Source organism: Lepisma saccharinum, chromosome 10 (genome assembly GCF_977018435.1).
Source record: "Lepisma saccharinum chromosome 10, izLepSacc3.1, whole genome shotgun sequence".
Taxonomy (NCBI): domain Eukaryota; kingdom Metazoa; phylum Arthropoda; class Insecta; order Zygentoma; family Lepismatidae; genus Lepisma; species Lepisma saccharinum.
Genome location: NC_139238.1, coordinates 76,885,220 through 76,907,148, shown reverse-complemented (window position 1 = coordinate 76,907,148; position 21,929 = coordinate 76,885,220). Strand labels below are relative to the sequence as shown.

The following is a 21,929-nucleotide window of genomic DNA, read 5'->3' as shown; positions in this document are numbered from 1 at the left end:
AAACATTTGTTTATACATAAACTTTGCAGTGTGTGTACCACAAAATTTAAGTGCTATATAAGGAAAAAAAAAGTACTTTTAATATTAAATCACCCCGAGATGTTACCACAATTTTCCTTCCCCCCCCCACCCCCCCCCCCCCCCCAAGGTGAAAGTTATAGTCTGCCTAAAATTTGCTTAGATCAAGATATTAGCTGCAAGCTGGGTATCTGACATCAAATTCAATAAAACTTTGATTAAAAACACCCACTACTATCCAGTGTGCAAGTACAGTGGAAACCAGATTTTACGTTCCCGTTTACATTTACCTGAATTATATGATACATTCCCAATGTAGCAAATTGTTACAAAATTTTCCTCGATTTTACATTTTCGCGCATTTTTAATTCTTTCCATTTGGACCCCTGAAAAATGTAAAATCGAGGTTCCACTGTATTCACCAGCTATATTTTCAGTATAATCACGAGTGTAATGCAGATGTTCCAACATCAGGAGGAAGCCAATTATTGTAAGTAGAATAATTTTGATTGTGTTAAATAAATGTATTTCATGGAAGGTCTTGTCTCTTTTTCCATCTTGAGAGATTCTATATGCCAAGGCTTGTAAGCTCCGACCTGCTATTGAAACACTGACTGGCTCGGTTCTGGTTACAGCAAGCAGGGGCGACCCCATCGGAATACTGACCTTAGACACTGTGGGGACTACATATGGTCACCTTATTTTATCTGATATAGGGGGATGGGGAGATGGTGTGATCAGCACCATGCTCCGGCCACCTTTACCCCACATATTCTTCGATTTTTGCCAATTCGAAGGTGATGTGATCATTTAGATGTGCACTAAATTTGGCTGCTCTCAGAAAATATTGCCGCCTCCCTCGTTTATTCACTCATTTTTCCTGGCCCCATAACTTTACAACATACGAGTTACGGAATATGCATAGAGAAAACATTCTCTGCCTCACGTAGAAGAATATCCCAACTTCGCCCCCCCCCCCTCTCCCCCACACAATTTATTTGACATGAATATTTTTCCATCAGTGAGTAAAATATTGCCCTATCTGCCCATAGAACAAAAAATGATCACTTTAGCTTGTGCATTTTCAGCTTCATTCTGATAACGAACCAAATGATACAGCGTCCGTGAAAAAACTTCAGATTAAAAATAATCGAACTACATCCAATCATATTTCCTTAGGAATCTAAATGAATTTCCATTGAAGAAAAATTGCCATTGTTATCCCATATGGCAAATCCTTAATTTTTTCCATTTTCAACGTTGCAAACAAGAAGAAAGGAAAAGTTTTTACAAACACGTCCCACCTCTCTTTTTCGTTCCTGTCAACTAGGAAGGATTCCGTAAATGTGTGGCCAAAGAAGCGAATGGTGATCCGAGTCCCGTTGTCAATTTTCCACTCGCATTTTTGTTTAGGGAAAGGGCAAACAAAGTCACCTCAGTCACACACATTGTGCCCAAACTCTATGGAAGGAATCATTTAGAGAGCACCGTTTTGGCAACAGTGCGCTGGTTGTCTGAACCTGTGGCAAAAGGATCGGCCCATTCATCTTCACAGGGATGCAAGAAGTGCCGTTTTCTCTTCCTGTCCCTCAACGGAGGTATGACAAATGCAGCTTTTGCACCTCCTCCCCCCCTTCTCCTTGGGAACCATGCCTCTTCCCTCTCTCCTCTAGCACGAAAACCTAACTTCTGGAAGTTCAAGGGAGGGAGGGAGGGAGGGAGGGAGAAGTTGTGTGGTCAACAGAACAGGTTTCTGGCAAATTTTAAAACATCTCTGAGAACGTATAAAGCGGGAAACGGGAGTTAGAGCGAACGTAAGATTGAGGTAAACGTCCTATTATTTAACATGGCCTCTTGCCAGGGCCTGACTGGATGAACATATTAAGCAGGAAAACGTATAATGCGGGAACGTAAAATCTGGGGTTCACTGTATTTTCACAACAAGCTATTTACAATTATTTCTCTTGTGGTTAATGCCTGTTACAAGCATTAAAACAGTTTCTGTTGTGATGTTTCATAAATGTGTGATGAATGGAGCATGTGTCCCTCGAAATGAAACAAGAGAAATAAGCTATCTGCTTTGGAAGTTCCAGAACACAAGAAACTCAAAATTTTAAAATTGAAGCACAACTTTTGAGGCATTTCTTTTGAAAATGAACTTATTATGATTTTTAATAGTACATTAGCTTACTATTCCACAAATACACACCTTCTTGTTACACTTTTCACAATGGTATGCATCTGCCCCTTCAAGGAGCTCACCCTTTACATACTGCTCTAGAGAGTCCAAAAGATTACTTTGATTCCTGATGTCTACACTGATTACACTGAATGGCTCCTCCTTGGAATACCTGAGGATAAAAAAACAAAGAAAAAGATCAAAACACTATTAAAGTACATGCAGATCATTAATTGCTTATAAAGAACAACCCTTACAATGACCTAAACAGTATTCTACTTAGTATGAATGGGGAGATTAAATGAGATTGATACCTTCCAATTACTTCCTAATCCAATAAATCTATAAATAACACTGCACAACATGAAATTTGTGCTTTAGATGAAAATGTGTGATTGTAATGTATTTGTGCATGACAAAAAGGAATCTGCAATTTGTTTCCATGTATCACGTATAATTTAGCCAAAAACACAAAACTTGAAAGTTACATAAGAAACGTAAGGTACAATAGCCGAAAGTGTGTTTCTCCTGTGTTACAAAGAATGAATGCTTGAAATTATACATTGGTATGACAGGATAAGATGTATGCAAGAAGGTTACATGAAATACTGTTGCTTCTTCTGTGAGTGGGACAGTCGGGACAGAGATAATCATTATGTCCGTAACCACTGGCCGCTACTACAGGCATCAAGAACATATCACGAGATCTAATTGAGAAGCCCCAAAATGTGGGATGCGGAAACGAGAGAAGTTATTTTAATATAAGCAATCAATCAGAATGTATTTCTGTCCCATTACACATCAAGCTTGGTTTGATGAGAATTTTTGTCAAAGCACTAGGCCGAGAAGGCCAAGCTTTCAGGTACCTCTGGACGAAATTCCCACACTTAAGTGAGACAAAGGTTAACCTTTTGGGACCCAACCATCTCGAACGAGATACCCAAATGTATACCTCCCGGTATCAAGCATCTCGATCGAGACGCTGTGTCAAGGTCGTAGATTTTACGTTATAACTTTTCTATTTTTGGCTAGAATTTCGATTTTTTTATATTGTTCCTAACACATGTATTTAACAGAAATGTTTTTTTGCATTTTTTTTTTTTGTCTTCATGAAAAGGCGGGAAAAGGGACTTCTCTTTTGCGTCTCTTTTCAAGGTCAATTTTTTGCCGATAAAGCAAGACGGGCTTTGTTGTTCTAAAGCAATGCTTTTCACTCCCTCCTGTTAACTGCATTCGAAGGAAGCTTGTTTATCAGTATCCAATGTCAAAATGAAAGTTTTCCATGAGGGCGCAAGCAGGGGGTGGGGGGAGGGGGAAGACTGGTTGTTGAATCTGCATTGTGAATATGGAATTTCGAAGCACGCTGAAGGAAACCTTTGTTTTTTTAGCACAAGTGTCCACAAGTTGCAACAGGGGTTACCCTGCATTGTCTAAAAATAGAATTTCAAGCAGCTGCAAGAATCGGCGCTCAGTTTTCACTGCGTTCTAGCTTTTCGTCCGTGAATGTTGTGCGTAGGTGTCATTTTGTGTCCAAGTGCGAGGACATTTTTTGGGTGAAGTGACAATTTTTAAAAATAATTTTTGAGGGTTTTTTCCCTCCATATATACGCCAAATTTGCATAAATTTTGCATTTTGAAATTTTTTCCCGGGGGGGACCATTTTTTTTAAGAAAAGTATTTTTTAGGGGATTTCCCCCCTTTCCCCCTCCATATGTACGCCAAATGTGCATAAATTATATATCGTCTGAATCTGTTATTCATTCTGCGTACAATGGTATGTCTTTCATATCTCTAGGGCATTTAGTTTCTGAGCTGTAGTCAATTCAATGTAACTCTGCATTTCGCTCAATTCCGAAGCTTGAGACAGTGGTGTACAAGCCTTTCGTTTTAGGGGTACAACTCGCGTTACATTGGTCATACGGCAATGATGCAAATATTTTTCTGTTTCTTACATGCCAGCGATAATTTCTATGTGCATTTTGTACTTTTCATATCCTTTTTTCAGGGGGGCGAGGGGGAAGAAACCCCATTTTTTAAAAAAAAAGTATTTTCAGGGGATTTCCCCCCTTTCCCCCTCCATATATACGCCGAATGTGCATAAATTATATATCGTCTGAATCTGTGATTCATTCTGCGTACAACGGTATATCCTTCATATCTCCAGGGCAAATAGTCTGAGCTAAAGTCATTTCAAGGTACCGCTGCATTTTGAAGCTTGAATCAGTGGCATGCCGACCATTCCTTTTGGGGGTACAACTCAAGTTACATTGGTCATATGATAATAATGCAAATATTTTTGTGTTCCTTACATGTCAGCGATCATTTACATGTGCATGTCGACACTGTCAGTTACTTTTTTTCTTGAGGGGAGGGTGGGGGAACAAAATTTTTTCCCCCGAAATTTTGGAATTTTGAGAGTTAGCCCCCTCCACATATACGCTGAATTTGCTTAAATTTTATATAGTCTGAATCTCTGGTTCATTCCGCTTACAACAGCATATCACTCATCTCTCTAGGGCAATTAGCCTCTGATCTACTCTCATTTAACTGAAACTCTGCATTTTGCTCAAAATCAGCTTGGGCATCAAGGGGGTTAGATGTGAAAATGGCCTTGGGCACCAAAAGGTTAAGGAAGGTGTGTTTGTTGGCACACTTTCTGACCCAGAAAATGCAGCATGGTAGGCATTCAAGTTGGTGTTCTACTTTCCTGGGTAATGTCAAAGCACACAAATATGAATCACTGTTCGTGACATGCTGCACTCATTCCATATCATGGAATGCCACATGTACCTCAAATTACACTTTCTGGACTCAGATGTGTTTTATCCCAAAAAACCTGGGAGCAGTCAGTGATGAACATTGGGAAAGGTTCCACCAGGACATTGCTGTGTTTGAAAAGTTGTTGGAACGACAGTATGCTTGCTGACTATTGTTCATCTATCGCTGTGTTTGAAAAGTTGTTGGAACGACAGTATGCTTGCTGACTATTGTTCGTCTATCGTCAGGGACACCGCTACAGACATGTACAAGCATAAATGCTCCACAACGTCATGTTTGTAGGTATTCTTACTGTGCTTTCTTACTTTACAGTGTATTATAATATGCCTTTCACACTTCAATTCTGCATCTTGTGTTTAGTCCAAATCACATTATTTCATCGAAAGGACAGAAAATGTCTTCAAATTTGTTGTGCAGTGTAATCTGTTATTTAGGGCAAAATTCTGACATTATGTTATTTTTATGAATATAGACATTAAATCCATATGTCTTGGTTTTGCAAAGTAGATGTATAAATGTACAGTTAACACCTCAACAATGCAAGTGTAAATGAATGAATACCTGATTTAATTTATTTTAAGCCATTCATAAAGAATTCTTTACCCTGGATTCCAGGACTCCTAGCTTTCACACAAAGTATTATCTTTACTAATAAATCTTGATGGGCTGAAATGAAAGTTTGGCCGATACCAATAAAGTTCAGATATAAAATTCCAAATGGTCCTTTAAGAGCATGAATGGCCCATTGACCTCCTTAATAAATGCATGTTTCGAGATGATTGCAGTGCAAAAGATACATATTTAGTAGGGCTGAGCCGATACCAATGCCAATGTATCGGTATCAGCTGATACCAGTGGTATAGGTATCTGAAAGTATCGGTTGGAATTTATTTACCGATACCAGTCAATACTTTCCTGGCATTTTGTTATTTGAGTGGCTCCGCAAAAATCCCTCATTACACTTTCACAGAATCTAATTATCCTCAAAATTATGCAAAATTCGAAATTTCTTTTATTTCACACCAAATTTTTAACTTATTCTGATGTAATTCTTGAATACTTTCAAGCAGAGCTCTTCATAAATTGATGCTCATTATTAGAGCATTAATATTAATCAATACATGGAACAAATTTTAATGAACACAATTTACAAGCACTGGTATCGGTGGTAATCGGTGAGAGTATTGGTATCGGTTCAAAGCAGTATTGACTCAGCCCTAATATTTAGACATTTACTTTTTTAAAAAATAGGGCATGGAGATTATCCATAAAAATTATAACAAAATGACAGAATCTAGCACTAAATTATAAGATATTTATAGATATACTGGATCGGTAAAATAATCGGTAATTTTACTGATAAACCGATGTATCTATATTGGCCGATAATGATAAAGAGTACCAATTAATCTGTCCCATCCATACTAATAAGACTCACCCTACAAGATGCATTTTAATGTAAAAACAAAGGAATATTTAAAATAAATTCACATTTTATTAATTATATTACATGTTAGTGTTCCTTAAAAAATGGAACTTTCTCAGGACAGGGTCTGCCAAGGGGGAATTTTATTGGGTGTGTGCATGGAGCCTCATTGCCAATGTTTTCTAGCTTTCCAAGATTGAAGTCTGCTACTACTTCTTTTCAAGAAGCTTGGGATCCAATTTGTCTTCATGATGCTGGGGCAACATCAAAGTTTAGGAAAGCTTCCATCAGGATTCGAACCTCGGATGAATCACTCCAAACATGAGAGTGCTAACTATTTGCCTACATGGGAGCCCTACATAAGTAACAAGAGAAACTATAAAAACAGAGTCAAGGTTTCCGTTCATCTTGCCCAAGCCAATTCCTTTCCTTTACCAAATATTTTCAAATGTATTTCCAGACCATTTTAAATGGTTAACACTTTCATATAGAAGTGCTAACTTTTCAACTTTAATATCAATAAGATCATAATAATTAGACATAAGTAATTTATTATTTTTTTCTGCGAAACTTTCCTCTAGAGGTTCTATTAATTTTGGAGTTCCTAAGTGGATGGTGGCAGAGGCCACCAAAATTATTAGAACTTCTACAACCAAGTTTCGCAGAAAAAAATTAGTAACTCGTCGACGTCTATAATTATTATCACATGAGTCTTTTATTCCCTAAACATGAATATAAATAAGATAATTTTCAAACAAATTATATTCAACCAGGGAACATGTTTGGGAGAAAAATGTCAACTTTATTTTTCAGTGTAATTATAGCAAGCGCAAAAAACATTTTTTCCGGACTTTTCCACGCTTTTGAATGATTTTTAAAAACTTCATGATTTCTTCCATTACCTCTTCACCCCTAAGCTGCTTTTCCGGACCCTTCTAGAATTTTCATCTCAGTGGAACCTAGATTGTTCATTTACCAGACACGCAAGTAAAAGAAAGGCAACATACCTGTGTGGGCATCCTTTGCATATTTTCTGGTCAGAATAAGAGCCTCCTAATATTTTCCCCATGATCTGCTCCTGAGTCAACGCTTTGAGAGCTTCGTCTATGCTCTCCACCAAGCTCATGAAGAACTCAACAGCATCTTGTTGCTCTCGTAGATTTACAGGTTCACCTTGCAATCTGCAAATAAAATCCAATGATTAACATAAGAATAAATATTCAGTTTTTAGAGCTCTTTTGAATGCAGCATTGGAAGACTAGAGTAACGGTATGGAAGAATGGAAAAGGTACTGCTACTGAGAAAATAATAATAGAAGAACAAAGTTCATTGCAGTTCACTGACTTGGGCCAAGCCAACACACATACATTTCTGGAGTTTGGCTATTTCTAAATATCCTAGAAATTATGCAAAATGCAATTACTTTGCATCTGTATTATCTGAAACAATCAATTTTGCAATATGTAATATGCCCATACAAATCTTGAATATTTTAAAGCAAAACTCTGTTAATTTGAATTAATATGAGGGTTACAGCAAATCTCATGGCAACTGTATTTTATCTCAAAGTTAAACGATGGTACCACAATAAGATTGTGAACATGACACCCATAGTATGTGGACATATCACATACTACGTGTGATGAACGATTATTGTACAGAGGGCAGTGGTAATTCATTGTTAAGTCAACCCTCGTGTCAAGGAGTGAACAGCGTTCGTGTATCAAAATAGCCACTCTTCGGGAAAGAAATGCCACAGGAAGCTGGTGGAAACTGTGGGAGAACAGTGTCATACCATAGTATGCGCCTCTTTTGTTCCTGTGCTTTCAGACTTGTAAATACATGTGGCACCATGCTATCTTTGAGGATGTTTTCTCGCTTCCCTATCCCACACCTGGTACACTAGATCTGCACTGTGCATACATTCCACAATACCATACACTGCCCTCTTCCATTTGTATATTTCGGATTTTAGTGCTGGTCCTGCATTCTAACGAGAAAAAAAAAAAGGTTGCCAAGACTTTTGCTGCAACCCTTGTAGAATACTTACATATTAACATTAATGAACATTTGAACAAATTTTAATTGTTAAAATTTTCAAGGGTCGGTATCAGTGGGAATCGGTATTGTAGTATTGGTATCAGTTCAAAGTAGTATTATCTCAGCCCTACTTTTCATGTAAATATTGGATATCTTAAGTGTTGTGAAAACTGATAAGTATCCTTGAGATAAATAGTACACTTTCATATGAAATCATTTTCATAATTTCTAGTGCATATTCATCTATTCATCATAAAAATGATAGAAACCTATGCAATGAGTGGATTAAAATAAGAAAGAAATGAAGAGTGAAAAAAATATTAAAAAAAAAAAGAGCAGGAAGAAAACACTGTACGATTAAATGTAAAAATATAACTGCTCTGTAACAAAATGTTTTTCATTAACTGTATAAGAATCTTTTGAAAAATTATACCATGGAAGGAACCCTGTCTTTAAATACAAATCTAAGTTCCTATAAAATGAACATTGTAGTAATGTGGACAATGCATTAGAGCACATTATGTAAATAAATTTGAAACATCAAATCTAACTCTTTACAAGTACACAGAACTTACTTGAAATGTTTCCACAAGCCACGGGGTACATAGTATTGCAATCTACTGTATGCAAGATGTCCGAAGATGGCTTGAACCTGCTTCAAAATGCCTATATTGTATTCTTTCCTAGACTCCTCTACAGCAGATTTCTCATCGTTGCAGTCATTTTCATTTGATTCCATGTTACACTAAAAATGAAAACATGATTCAATATAATATAAAAACAACTACAACTGCCCATTAACACATTTTCAATATTTGTCACGGATCTTGATAATGCAAAATTTACCTTATGGAAACATACAGAGCCAGAAGTTAACAGGATGAAGCAATTAGTACAAACTTGTAAAATTAGATAAGGTCTTTGAATTTTAACAGGGAAGTGCCACTAAACTGTAAGGAAGTCCTGTGAAATATGTCAAAGGAGTTTGACTAGTGTGGGCATATTTGTGTAGTTTAAATCTGAAGCCTAGCTTTTGATTCAGAAAAAAATATGTTTCTGACATTCACTACTCTCCATAAAGAACACACATAATCAGGGAAATAAATATTGGAAATATGTCTTTAAGGATACGAAGGTAAGAAACTTAAAATGAGGAAAATGTAGAATTTGGGAAAATTTTGTAATATTACTTTACTGAGACCTTGAACATTGAATGTATAATGCAGAACATAACATTGAGGTTCCACTGTAAAACATAGCAGAATCTTGTGATGTGTCCAAATGTTATAATGTGAGTTTCCAATGTGAATTTACGAACGTGCATGTTTAAAAACAATTGGCAATGAAAAAAGTAAACAGATAGTAAAAAGTTATGTACTGGATACACCACATATGAATGCTACTAACGAATCCCCATGCGACTTATAATAGCTGGCTTCAATTACCCCACAGTCCACCTAACAAACTGGCTAAAAAACAAAATATCTCAATTCAACCACAAACTAACATACGTGTTCCGCAACAGTGCCGATGCTAAAAATCTGGTAACTTCAATAGTGCAAGCTGACAGTGCAAAATTAGCCAGCATTGATATAGTAGATATGTACAGTTCAATCCCCATAGACCTAGCACTGCTTTCAGTTGAAAGATGGCTGACAACTAACAGAATCCCGGCCCTAGAGGTACAAGAGATAACCAGGCTATTGGAAGTTTGTCTAAAACACAATTACTTTCAGTTTGAAGATAAATTCTACAACCAATCCGAGGGCCTTGCGATGGGCAACCCGCTATCAGCTCCTTTAGCCAACATCGTCATGCACCTGGCTGAAAAAGAGATACTCCACACTCCAGAACTACAACACATCCAATATGGAAGGTACGCAGACGACACAATAGTTGTATACAAAAAGGCAGAAGAACTCAACCTTCTAGTGAACAAGCTAAATAGCATCCACCCCAGGCTCAACTTCACCGTAGAGCATGAAAAACTTGGTAAAATCAACTTCCTGGACATCACCATCAGCCGTGCACTTAACAAATTCACAACCACCATCTACAGAAAACCGGATGCAGGCAACCAGTACATGGTTAGAGAGAGAGAGAGAGAGAGAGTTTCTTTATTTCTCTCTCTCTCTCTCAGGAAGAGAGAAAGAGAAAAAAAAGAAGTTTTCTCTCTCTCTCTCATTCTCCTTTTCCCCTTTTTTTCTCTCTCTCTTCTCCTCTACATGCTCTCTCCAGCCATCCCCCTAAGCAAAAAGCCAATGTGTGGCTAAACTTTTATCGAAGAGCCTTCTCCTACTGTGGCAAAGAAGAGGATCTACGAGAGGAGATAGCCACCATCACAGAAATAGCCCTGAAACATGGCTACACTGAATCACAACTTTCCACTTGGTGCAGTAAGGCGGAAATACAGGTCAGACACCCTAACCTACCACAACCAACCCATCCACAAACAGCCCAGCCACAACCAACCCCCAGCGACTAATATAAATGGTTTGCCTTCCCCTACCATCCCACCACTTCCAACCGCATAGCCAAAGCCCTTCTCCCATTTGGCATCAAAGTAGCGCACAAACCCAACTCCAAAATAACTGATAAACTGAACAAGCACAAACGGTACTTCCTCTCTCCCCTTGACAACCCAGGTGTATATGATGCAGAGTGTGAATGCAAGGCTCATTACATCGGCAGGTCCATCAGATCTGTCAATGAAAGAATCCAACAGCACCTAGCAGATGCGAAAAAAGCCCAACCCACTACTGGTCTTGCTAGACATATCAAATACAATAGCCATAAAATTCAAAAGGTTCGAGTCAAACACACTGCCCACACGCTCATAGACACCAAAATCAAGGAAACGCACGCCATAATGCACTTCCCGCACGAACTAAACATCGATAGCGGGCAAGCGCACCACACTTGGATTCCACTACTGCAGCAGTTATCACCCGAAAATAGCAGACGACGCACCAAGACGCACGGCGCACCTAGCGGCAGCCAGAGAACTACGAACAAAAGACGCACGCCAAGCAACAGCGCAGCAAGTTCCAACGAGAATGGTGGCAGTGGCCACTGAAATTAATCGAAAAAGAAGAAAAAACAGCTTCGCGGATAAAAGTGAGTACTAGTTTCTCCGTATTTATATACTACCGCGTCTCTCTTTTCCCAATTATGAATACAGTTATGTTAAGATCGAAAACAGAACAGAAGTTTAGGTTTCATTTCCTAATGCTATAACACTGTACTGGATTAAACTTTCCATGTCAATATGTCCTTTGTGGGATAAGAATTTTGACAATAAGACATTGATTAGCAGGATTTATATTCATCATATTAGTAACAATCTTTATTTTGACTGTGTAGACTGACACAAGTAGATTAATTTCATAGCAAAAAAACATGATTAAAATTCACTTCATACAAACACAGAATAATTCCATGCAAGTTGTGAAAAAAAAACAATTTATTCACCAATTGATTTTGGTGACTTATTGCTACCATTCAAAACATGAATCACTCAAGTCTTCTGTGAATGGTGGTTGTCTCTCACCAAAATTAACAGGCAAATATTAATGATTGCATAAAGGCTGCCAAGACAAACTTCACTACATGCTATGATGGTAACATTTCTAAAACAGGCATCATGATAAAAAAAATCTTACCAGTTTTTAACCATGGATACAAAAAACTGGTTTAGCAACCAGCGCTGGGCTCCTTCATATGACTTGCTTGACCTGCACAGAGAGGGCAAAAATAGTTTGGACACTAGAATAGGAGAGGTGTATGAAATAAGGGAAGGGAGAAATAAAGGAAAAGATTATAGACAAGATGGAAAGAACAACTGTCAAAGGAGCAGGAAAGAAGAAAAGGAGTGGGAAAAAATACAAGGAGGATGCACACATGCTACTCTGTAATATATAACATACTCACCTCCCCTTCTAATCTTTCTTCACCACTAAAATCTTCATTCAAGTCAATGGCTGCTCCCTCTGCAGATAGAATTCCTATCCTAATGCTCTCCACCATGTACAGCTGCTGTAGGACAGAGTTCATGTAACACGTAGCACCTGCATTCTTCAAACCAACAAATCCTTTTGCAGGCCGAGGGCCCACAGGAGGTAGGTAGTCCCATTCCACTAAAGGCTCGTCTCTTTCTGCACAGGAAAAAAATATAGATAAAATGACCATGATTCCCCGTAACACAATTCCCACCAAATACGTACCAAAATTTTGATCTTTATGTAATACAAGCTACATGCATAAGACTAGTTGATATGGAAGGCAGTGGTCTCCAAATGGAACACCTCTTGAGAATGGAAAGAAAATAAATATGACAAGATCTCAAAATTGTGAATTTGTGCAGCTATGTACTGTGTATAGGTAACTATACATTTAGCAGAAAATTATTTATCTTATCCAGGATGCTGTGAAGCAGCATAGATTCAAGCTGTATTATATATAGAAGTACATATCTTGCGTCACCTCACTCAGCTTTACCCAACTGCACCTTCTCAGAACCACGAGAAAAATAAAGAATGTCGGCATAATGAGGTTGACTTTTATTATGTCCAAATGCTTAAAAATACTGTATTATCAATACTGCTGACATTCAGTTTACTACAATGTAGGTGGTAGGTGAAAAAATTGACGTGTACATGCAAAATTGATTGAGAAAACCGAATCTAAAGTTTCAATTTTTAATGGATTTCAATGAGAGAAAATAAGTTTAGATCAAATTTAAGCTATTTAGAATTGGAAAAATAATTTGTGCTTCCAATACGATAAAATATCATTTAACAACTTGAAAAATATAAGGGTGGCCCAATTTAAAGTTAGATTTTTTTCCCCCCAGTATGGTTTATTAGTTGGAAAACGTGAACATAGGGGAAGTAGTAGTGATACATGGTCAATAAATCAGGTACAGCCTTGTTGGTTCAGGCAAGTGTCCCAGCAAGTCATCACCAAATTGTGAATACCCAAAGCAAGGAACATCCATGCCCTATTAGAACTTTTTTTAGTGTCCCAAACATGTGGTAGTCACATGCTGACAAGTCAGGGTATATGGAGGGAGGGGGAAATGAGAACCTTTCAAAGGAAACACCGCAGGAAATCTTGGCCTGCTCTTGCCACTACACCATCTGTACAATGTGACAGATACTCATTCTCATACACATCCTTCATGCGACAATACATTTCAGATCCCCTAACACCCTAATATCTTCTGCCATCAAAAATTAAATAATTGCTCACCAGTCCTGTTTGAAAAATCCATGTCATGACTGTCCATAGTCAACTTGCTTCAGCATGTGCACACAGCACACTAACACTTTCCAAATATAACAGCTTGCATTCTAACATACAGTGCCATCTATTGGCTTAAACACGAAGCTCTGTGTATTGAAACAACGGTAATACAATAGTCTCAGTTCCACTTGGGCGACACAGCTTAAAATTCACATGCATGCCTTTGGTATAATGTATGTTGCTCTTAAGTTTGGATAACCACTTCTTGTAGATGCAAAATAATATAATACAGTTATTTTTAGTGGTTTTTTCCCTGCAATGTTTCGTCCTGGTTTCCCAGAAGTTTTACAAGCTTCAACCAACTTTGGTATAATGGAGATGATACTGCTACATGACAAATATCTCAACTGGAAAATAGTTCCCAACTTAAAAAAGTTTGGGAACTACTAAAGTAAGAAGAGAATGAAAATGCAACTTTACGGTACCTGAGTAAAACATATCTGTGAGCATATGGACGACTAGCTTCAGATTTGCAACACAGCCTGCACATAACCCTACAAGAAGATCGAATGCAGCATTCACAGTGAGTGGAGTGGTACACACGGGAATCGCCTGCTCAGCAGGCAGCTCTCCAGTCCTCTGTAGATGCAGCATCATCTTCGATGCAGGGAATATGAAATCTTCCACTAACTCCTGTGAAAGGAAAGAAAGGATCCACATTAAAATTTAATCAATGCAGTACTGCTATTAATCTTGACATTCTTTCTACAGAGAGGTCCAAGATTATTTAAACAGTGCACAAGGGACTTAAAAAGTTCTTATTAGATTTAATCTTACAAGAATAAATAGTAGGGGGATTAGTTGTCACTTAAGCCTGAATCACACGGAACTGGATTTCCAGTAGGAATGCCCTAGTTGGCACTGGACTGGATACCCATTTGCTAGTTTTCGCCTCACACGATACTTGTTGTCATACTTGTCGATAGACTTTTGTTCCCATAAGACATTGCGCACAGCAGACAATCTGTAAAGATGGACGAGCAATTTGAAGAATGTTGTAGGAGAATTACTGCTTTGTGCTTTTATTAAAAATTAAAAAAAGAAAAGTATGGACTATAGATTGACTCGAAAAAATATAGTAATCAATGCGTACCGAACAAGCTTTTAAATTAACTCAGGTATGCATATTAATACATTAGATTTGCAGGATTCATTCACGAATTTTTAAAAATCAAACATTTAATTTAATACACTTGTAATAATAAGGATTTTCATTTTCGGCTAATCATACTGTATTTGTCACATACACATCTCATTGCTTTGTATAAATTAAATACCTAAATATTAATGAACTGAACACGAATGCACTGCACGTCATCTCTTTCCTTTTTTTTTTATAGAGAAAGTAACAAAAACAGCCAACACTCTGAAACCACAGACAAAAAAAAATCCCCTTTGCAAACTCACAGATTATCTTCACATGGCCAAACTTTGCTCTGATTGGCTGTTCCACAGAATCCAGTCGAGGAAAGCCAGTAGCAATTAGAACATTTCCAATTCCTCCAAACCAGTCAAGCAGCCAGCCAGGCAGCCATTACATACGGGCAGGTAGCCAGTTCAGTGCCAACTAACTGGATATTCAGTTCCGTGTGATTCGGCCTTTACTTCTATTTCTAATTTCCACACATATTTTTCAAACACAATAGTTCCATTTTTTACATCTATAAACTAAACAAAGAAATGAACGGAAACAAGGAAAAGAAAGGAGAAAATATAAGGAAATAAAAAGGAACAACAAAAATCAAATTGTGACTATCCCCACACCACATCCATCACCCTTATTATCACCTGACAGAGATGGTTGAAATAGTGGAAATATTGTGTTTAAAAAACAATGTGTCAGAACCAGTATTAAAAGGGAGTGAATAATAATCACTTGCGTGATTTAGTCTCAATAATGTTGGCAAAAGAAGCTTTTTAAGTTTTAAGTCAACTTTATGCACAGAAGGCTAATCGGGATGGGTCCTACAGTTTAAAGTGGAATCCCAATCATTATGTACTTTCATCAGGTATCGAACCTAGGACTCCTTCATTGCAAGGTACAGGAAAACCTCGTTAATACGATATTGGTTAATACGAAGTACCCTTTAATCTGAAGTTCTTCCTATTCCACAGTCGATAAGATAGGATTTTGAATGTTTTCGGTATGGATAAATCGAAATACGGATAATTTTTAATACGAAGTTGTTTACAAGACCCTTCAGGAAAAGTGATTTTGCTTAATTCGAAGTAGACACCTGCGTAAGTCGACAAGAGAAGATCGAATGTGGAGCGAGATTGGACGTTATTTTAACATGACCTTGAGATGTTCCCTTATCCTAAGAACTCCTGCCAACTCGGGGGAAGCAGCCCGAAATGTTTGCTGGACTTGCATTCTTTGTCAATTTCACCAGTGCCAGATGAGAAATGTGAGATAAGATCACAGGAATGCTCCAAAATACCAAAATAAATACGTGGCACCTGGAAGTTTCGCCCATCTGGAAGTCTCGCCCATCTGTCTAGCTCTGAGTTCAAGATTTAGCAGCTTCCCGTGAGCGAGTAACTCTTGGCCTGAGAGCCTTCTCCCTCTTTCCTGTCAGCGAACAGGGGGAGTGGGGGAGGTTGTTTCAGGCACGATTTTCTTGCTTGGGTACGCACACTGGCAGATTCCGGACAAGGGTGGAAGTGGATCCCTCCTCCTTTCCTTTGGAGTCTAATGTGAAGCAACCAGTTCTGAATACGTTCATCAAAACGAACAAAAAAAACCACATAGGATAAGAAAAAGTGACCCCCTCCCTCCCTTTTCCTGCAACAGCTCATTCTCCGCCACTGGTGTGCACGGCAATGAGATAATTGCAGAATTTTGGTCCCTCTTTCTTGTTTGAATGCAGCTGTCTGCATAGGAATATTGCCCGTATTATTGTCAGTTGCATGGTAAAACGTAAAGCAAGGATCATTACTTTCTTTCTTCACACTGCCAATAAAAGTTCGGTCTTCGACAATTGCGGAGGATTTTCTCTTCGGACACCTTGCAACAGTTCTTTAATTCAAAGACATTTTACAATTATATTTTGTTATTTAGTTGTGAGCATAATCTGAAAAGAATGAAGAAAATTCTGTTGTGCTACTCTGTTTAATTTTGATGTTATTTTGTTTATTATTCGTTACTATAGTGACTGTAAAATTTGGTTAATAGACTAATTTTGTTAAGTAACATTTGAAAAGTTATTTTTAATTTAAAATATTGCGACAAACTGCTCCACACCGGGGACAGTTGCAATAAATTGGCGACCTAGAGCCAGGATTCGAAAATTGTAAGTTGATAAGAACTGAACTGATAATGCTACAATGAAGAAAAGAGAAGTTCCTTACGTGCTTCGAAGTAGTGTGTGCCTTCAACCGGATCTCAGTGATGTTGCTGAAGTAAGCAACGAAGAGGACAATTCTGGTAAGCAAATGGAGGATTTACTCTGTTGTAAGGACAGATTTTCTGACACTCGCATGATTGAATGCACGTCATGCAAGAAATGGGAACACGTAAATTGTAGGGGTCTTACAGTTATTCACTGGGTAATATTCAGCTCTATGAAAGAAGACTATTACTGTAAGGCATGCAAACCAGAATTCAATCCATTCACTCTAAAATCATACTTGGATACAGTAAATCCCAATATTGACCAAATTTTATCTGCTTTTCACTTGAGTTTGGCCCAACATGAGAATAGGTTGCAAGACAAGTTGCTCCAGAATACCGAAACGCTGGAGAATAGGTTACTTCAGAATACTGAAGCTCTGGAGAATAGGTTGCAAGACAAGTTGCTCCAGAATACCGAAACGCTGGAGAATAGGTTACTTCAGAACACTGAAGCTCTGGAAAATAGGTTACTTCAGAATACTGAAGCTCTGGAGAATAGGTTGCAAGAGAAGTTGCTCCAGAATACTGAAGCTTTGGAGAATAGGTTACAAGATAGACTTGATCAGAACGCTGAAACGCTGCGCGAAAGTTTACAAACAAACTGTGAAGTTTGGGGCACAAAATTGGTTAGGTTGCAGCAAAGTACTGAAAAACTGAACGAAGGACTCCAACATGTAGAAAATAAGTTGCAGGAGGTTTCTGATTCTTGTCAATCAGCTAATAGGTTACTAAATGAACGTATAAATGATGAAGTAACTTTATTAAATTCGAAAGTCAGTGATCTTGAATCAAAACTAGACCATCATGATGATGAGTTAAAACAACACTTATCAAACCAGTTGTGCCAACATGAAACTTCTATAAGTACACTACAAACAAATATGAATACTACTCAGGTAAAGTTGCAAGAATTTGATTCTATGCTTAAGGATTTAAATGAGAAATGCATTAACTTAGAGCAAAGCGATGTTATTTGTACTAGTATGGTTAGAGACGTTCTACAACCAGATAAAGAACTAAGTAATGATGATGCACTTATTAATGAACATAGGCACATAGCATGCCAAACTGATACAAGATTAAATTCTAAAATAAAGCATGTTGTTTTTAGTGAACACAATAAATGCGAAACATTTCATACAGGTTCTTCTGGCTATGATACATCTGATGTTGAACTGAATTCTGCAAAGGAAAATGTAACCAAATTGTGCAAGGGCAAATCTGCTCACAATAAAAGTAGAAATAAATTTGGTAAAGCTTTCACTTCACAAGGCAAAAATACATATGCATTGCGGCATTGTGTTCTAGATAATACTGAATTTACTAATAGCAATCCTACTGTTGACAAAATCCATTGTACATGTTCACTCAATAACCATTCATGTCTTTCTTCGTTGAACAACTCTTTACTGTATGATAATAAGCACGTACATACTTGTGATACTGAAAATAATGCACCTAGTTCTTTATGTGCTACAGACACATCAAAGCAAATTTGTTCTACATCTAACAGAAATTCCATACCTTCTAGAACTTATGTTGCTTGTGATAGTAAAGACAATTTCACAGGTCTTGAAACTTCAGTATGTGATTGCCAACGTCAAAGTACATGTCATTCCTTAATCCATGATCAGTTTCCTGATGACTTAAATGTAAATCATAGTCCTTGTACTAGAACAAACTGTACTTATAACCCGATGTGGCTGAATAATGATTCTACATGGAATTCTTATAATCAGTCTAATACATGCTCTAATAGATTTTCACGAGTTAGTGAACTTAGTCAATTGCCACGTTTTGGAGGAGATGTTTCAAAACAGTCTGCTAGAGAATTTATCGAACAACTAACTACAATGTTAAACATAATTGGTGTTCCTCCCAAGTATAAATTATGTATAATTCGTAAGTGTTTTTATAACGTAGGCGCTTACTGGTTCAACAGTGAAAAGAAGAGTTTCATTTCTTATGAGGACTTTGTACATAAATTTCTTGATCAGTTTGCATCTAATGAGTTATTAGAAAGTCAGTTGACATTGTTACGATCACGAAAATACAACCCAGCTTCAGGTTTGTCATTGGAAGCATACGCTTTAAAAACGTATTCTGCTTATTGTAACCTTGTGGAAACTCCAAACAAAGTTGAAGTAATACGGATGATTTTGAAACAGCTACCTGAGTCAATTTCAAAGAATGTGGGCTGCCATAACATTACAGATCTTAAGCAACTGACGCAGAAATTAAGGACTATTGATTTGTATTCGAGCGAAAAGAATAAAAGTTTATCTTTGCCCGGTGATAATACAGATTCTGATGACAAGGCTAATAAGAAGAGAAGTTTCGACAGACCAAAATACTTCGTCAGGCAAGTAAATGTGGAGCGGAATTCTTATGATTCTACAACACAGACCGAAAATGCAGGAATCAATGTAAATCATCGCCCATCTCCCAGAAGATTTGAACGCAATCCCTCAAGAAGGCAGTTTGTGAGGTCTGAAAGAATTAATAATAACGTAAATAATTCGAATTTCAGACTTGGCAATACCCCAACATCTGATAACAGAAGATATAGTAGAACTGGAAATTACAATGAACAACCAATAGAGTATGGTAATGCATCTCATAGTTCACAGGAGAATAGTATTACAGTAGGCAGCACCAACTTGCAGCGTAATTCTGCAAATATGGAACACCTAACTCCGACTGCTACTACTAACACAAGTGCACATTCTTCTAACTACTTAAACAACTAAGGCAGGGTGATATGCTCCGATTTACCTTGCCACAAATAAATGCAAAGGAGCTGGATGGTAGAGTTAATAACCCTTATTTAGTACATGTTAAGGAATGTCTGAAGGATTATAATAAAATTAAATCTTTAGGCGTTACCAGAGATAAAGTTTTATCTGTAGCATTTATATTAGAATGGTACGATTCTGAACCAGAGTGGATTATGTCAGAAAACGGTACTCCAATACCAAAAATTGAGAATCCAGAAATACAAGGTAAAATTGCGGATCTGTCTTTAAATTGTTTAATTGATACTGGAAGTCAGTGTAATTTATTAGATTATAAAATCTGGACAATTCTAAGTTCAATTATATCAGGAGCAAAATTGGAACAATTAGAAGGAATACAATTGGGTTGCTTTGCAGGAGATCAACGTATAAAGGTAATGGGTTTCAAATATGTAACAGTTCAAATAGCAAATGAGTTTTTCCACATGGGACTGTATATTGTTAAACAGTTACACGCTGATTTAATTCTGGGTTCGCCGTTTTTGTGGCAATATAAGGCGATTATAAATTACAGCAACGCAACCGTCATGCTTTCGAATTCATTAGGTCAGGAAATAATTACTCCGTTTTTAGTGCAATCTGAAGAAAGTCTTCCGTCAATGAAGGGAATAGTACGTTCTTGCAAATTACCAATTTCAACCACTTCACAAATTGAAGGAACATCTGACATCGCTTCGGAGGAAGATATTCGGCGTGCAGCGTACATGAACAATACTCTTCCATATGATTGTTTGGATCAGTTATTTCATCTTCTTCTCGAATACCAAGTTTTATTTTCTGACAGACCTAAAAAAGCAAATGTGGAAGCTTACGATATACAATTGGATACTGATGTGCCAATAATAGCACCCACTTACCCTGTTCCTTATGCTAGACAGGATGATATGGAAAGAGAGTTACAAAAATGGCAACAGTGGGGCGTTATACAAGAAAGCACATCTCCCTATAGGAATCCACTCCACATAGTCCCAAAGGCGGGAGGTTTATGGAGACCAGTGGTCGACTTCCGTAAATTAAACCAACACGTAATTTCTCCGATAACACAGGTAGAGCCTATCTCGGAATTACTACAAAGATTGAAGGGAGCAAAATACTTCACATCTATTGACCTTAGTTGCGGTTATTTTCAGATTCCTTTGACGCCAAGGTCGTTTAAGTTTACGGCATTTTCTTATAGAGGTATTTTGATGGAGTTCCATTTTTTGCCTTTTGGAATCAAAAGTGCCGTGAGTGTGTTCGTTGATAAAATGCATAAAATATTTGGCAATCATACAAATTCTTTCCTGATTGTTTATATTGATGATATTTTAATTTTCTCTCCATCAATTCAAAACCACTTAGAACATTTACGTTATGTTTTATCAACTCTGAAGACAGCTAATATGTCTATTAAATTGTCGAAATGCAAGTTCTTCCAAACTGAAATACATTTCCTAGGCCATGTGATTTCTGGAGAAACCATTCATATTGATCCTGAAAGGAACCAAGCAATCATGGATTTTCCAGTTCCTCAAAACAAGAAGGCTCTAAAGAAATTTTTAGGAATAGTAAATTGGAGGAGAAAATTTGTTCACAAATTTGCAATGATAGCTGCTCCTTTGTATGATTTACTAAAATCAAATAACAAGTGGGACTGGAAGGAGAATCATCACCAAGCTTTTAATGATTTGAAACAGCTAGTTACATCTCCTGATGTATTAGCTCAACCGGATTTTAGTAAAATTTTCCATCTTAACCACTGATGGAAGCAAAGTTGGAATTGGAGGAGTTTTATGGCAGTTATCAGATGAAGATGAAACGTTAGTAATACAATATGTTAGTAGAGTATTGCGTGGTACAGAATTAACTTATTCAACTCATGAGATTGAATGTCTTGCTATCCTCTTTTCAGTAGAAAAGTTTAGTGTTTATCTTAGTGTTATTCATTGTGACCATCAGTCACTTTCATGGCTGCAGTCGGCTAGAAGTTTAAACCCAAGACTAAACCGCTGGGCA

At 37.4% G+C, this 21,929-nt stretch overlaps 1 protein-coding gene across 9 annotated transcripts in view; it reads right to left on the bottom strand.

Moving 5' to 3' along the window:
- Nucleotides 1-21,929, bottom strand: part of faf (ubiquitin carboxyl-terminal hydrolase-like faf) — a 193,390-nt gene that overhangs the window by 53,175 nt on the left and 118,286 nt on the right. For all 9 annotated transcript variants that reach the window (XM_083129933.1, XM_083129939.1, XM_083129937.1 and 6 more), the window contains exons 28-32: nucleotides 14,171-14,378; nucleotides 12,372-12,595; nucleotides 9,017-9,186; nucleotides 7,409-7,582; nucleotides 2,228-2,369 (exon numbers count right to left, since the gene is read on the bottom strand). In XM_083129933.1, coding sequence (XP_082986059.1) covers nucleotides 2,228-2,369; nucleotides 7,409-7,582; nucleotides 9,017-9,186; nucleotides 12,372-12,595; nucleotides 14,171-14,378 — 918 coding nt within the window. The remainder of the gene's footprint in view (nucleotides 1-2,227; nucleotides 2,370-7,408; nucleotides 7,583-9,016; nucleotides 9,187-12,371; nucleotides 12,596-14,170; nucleotides 14,379-21,929) is intronic.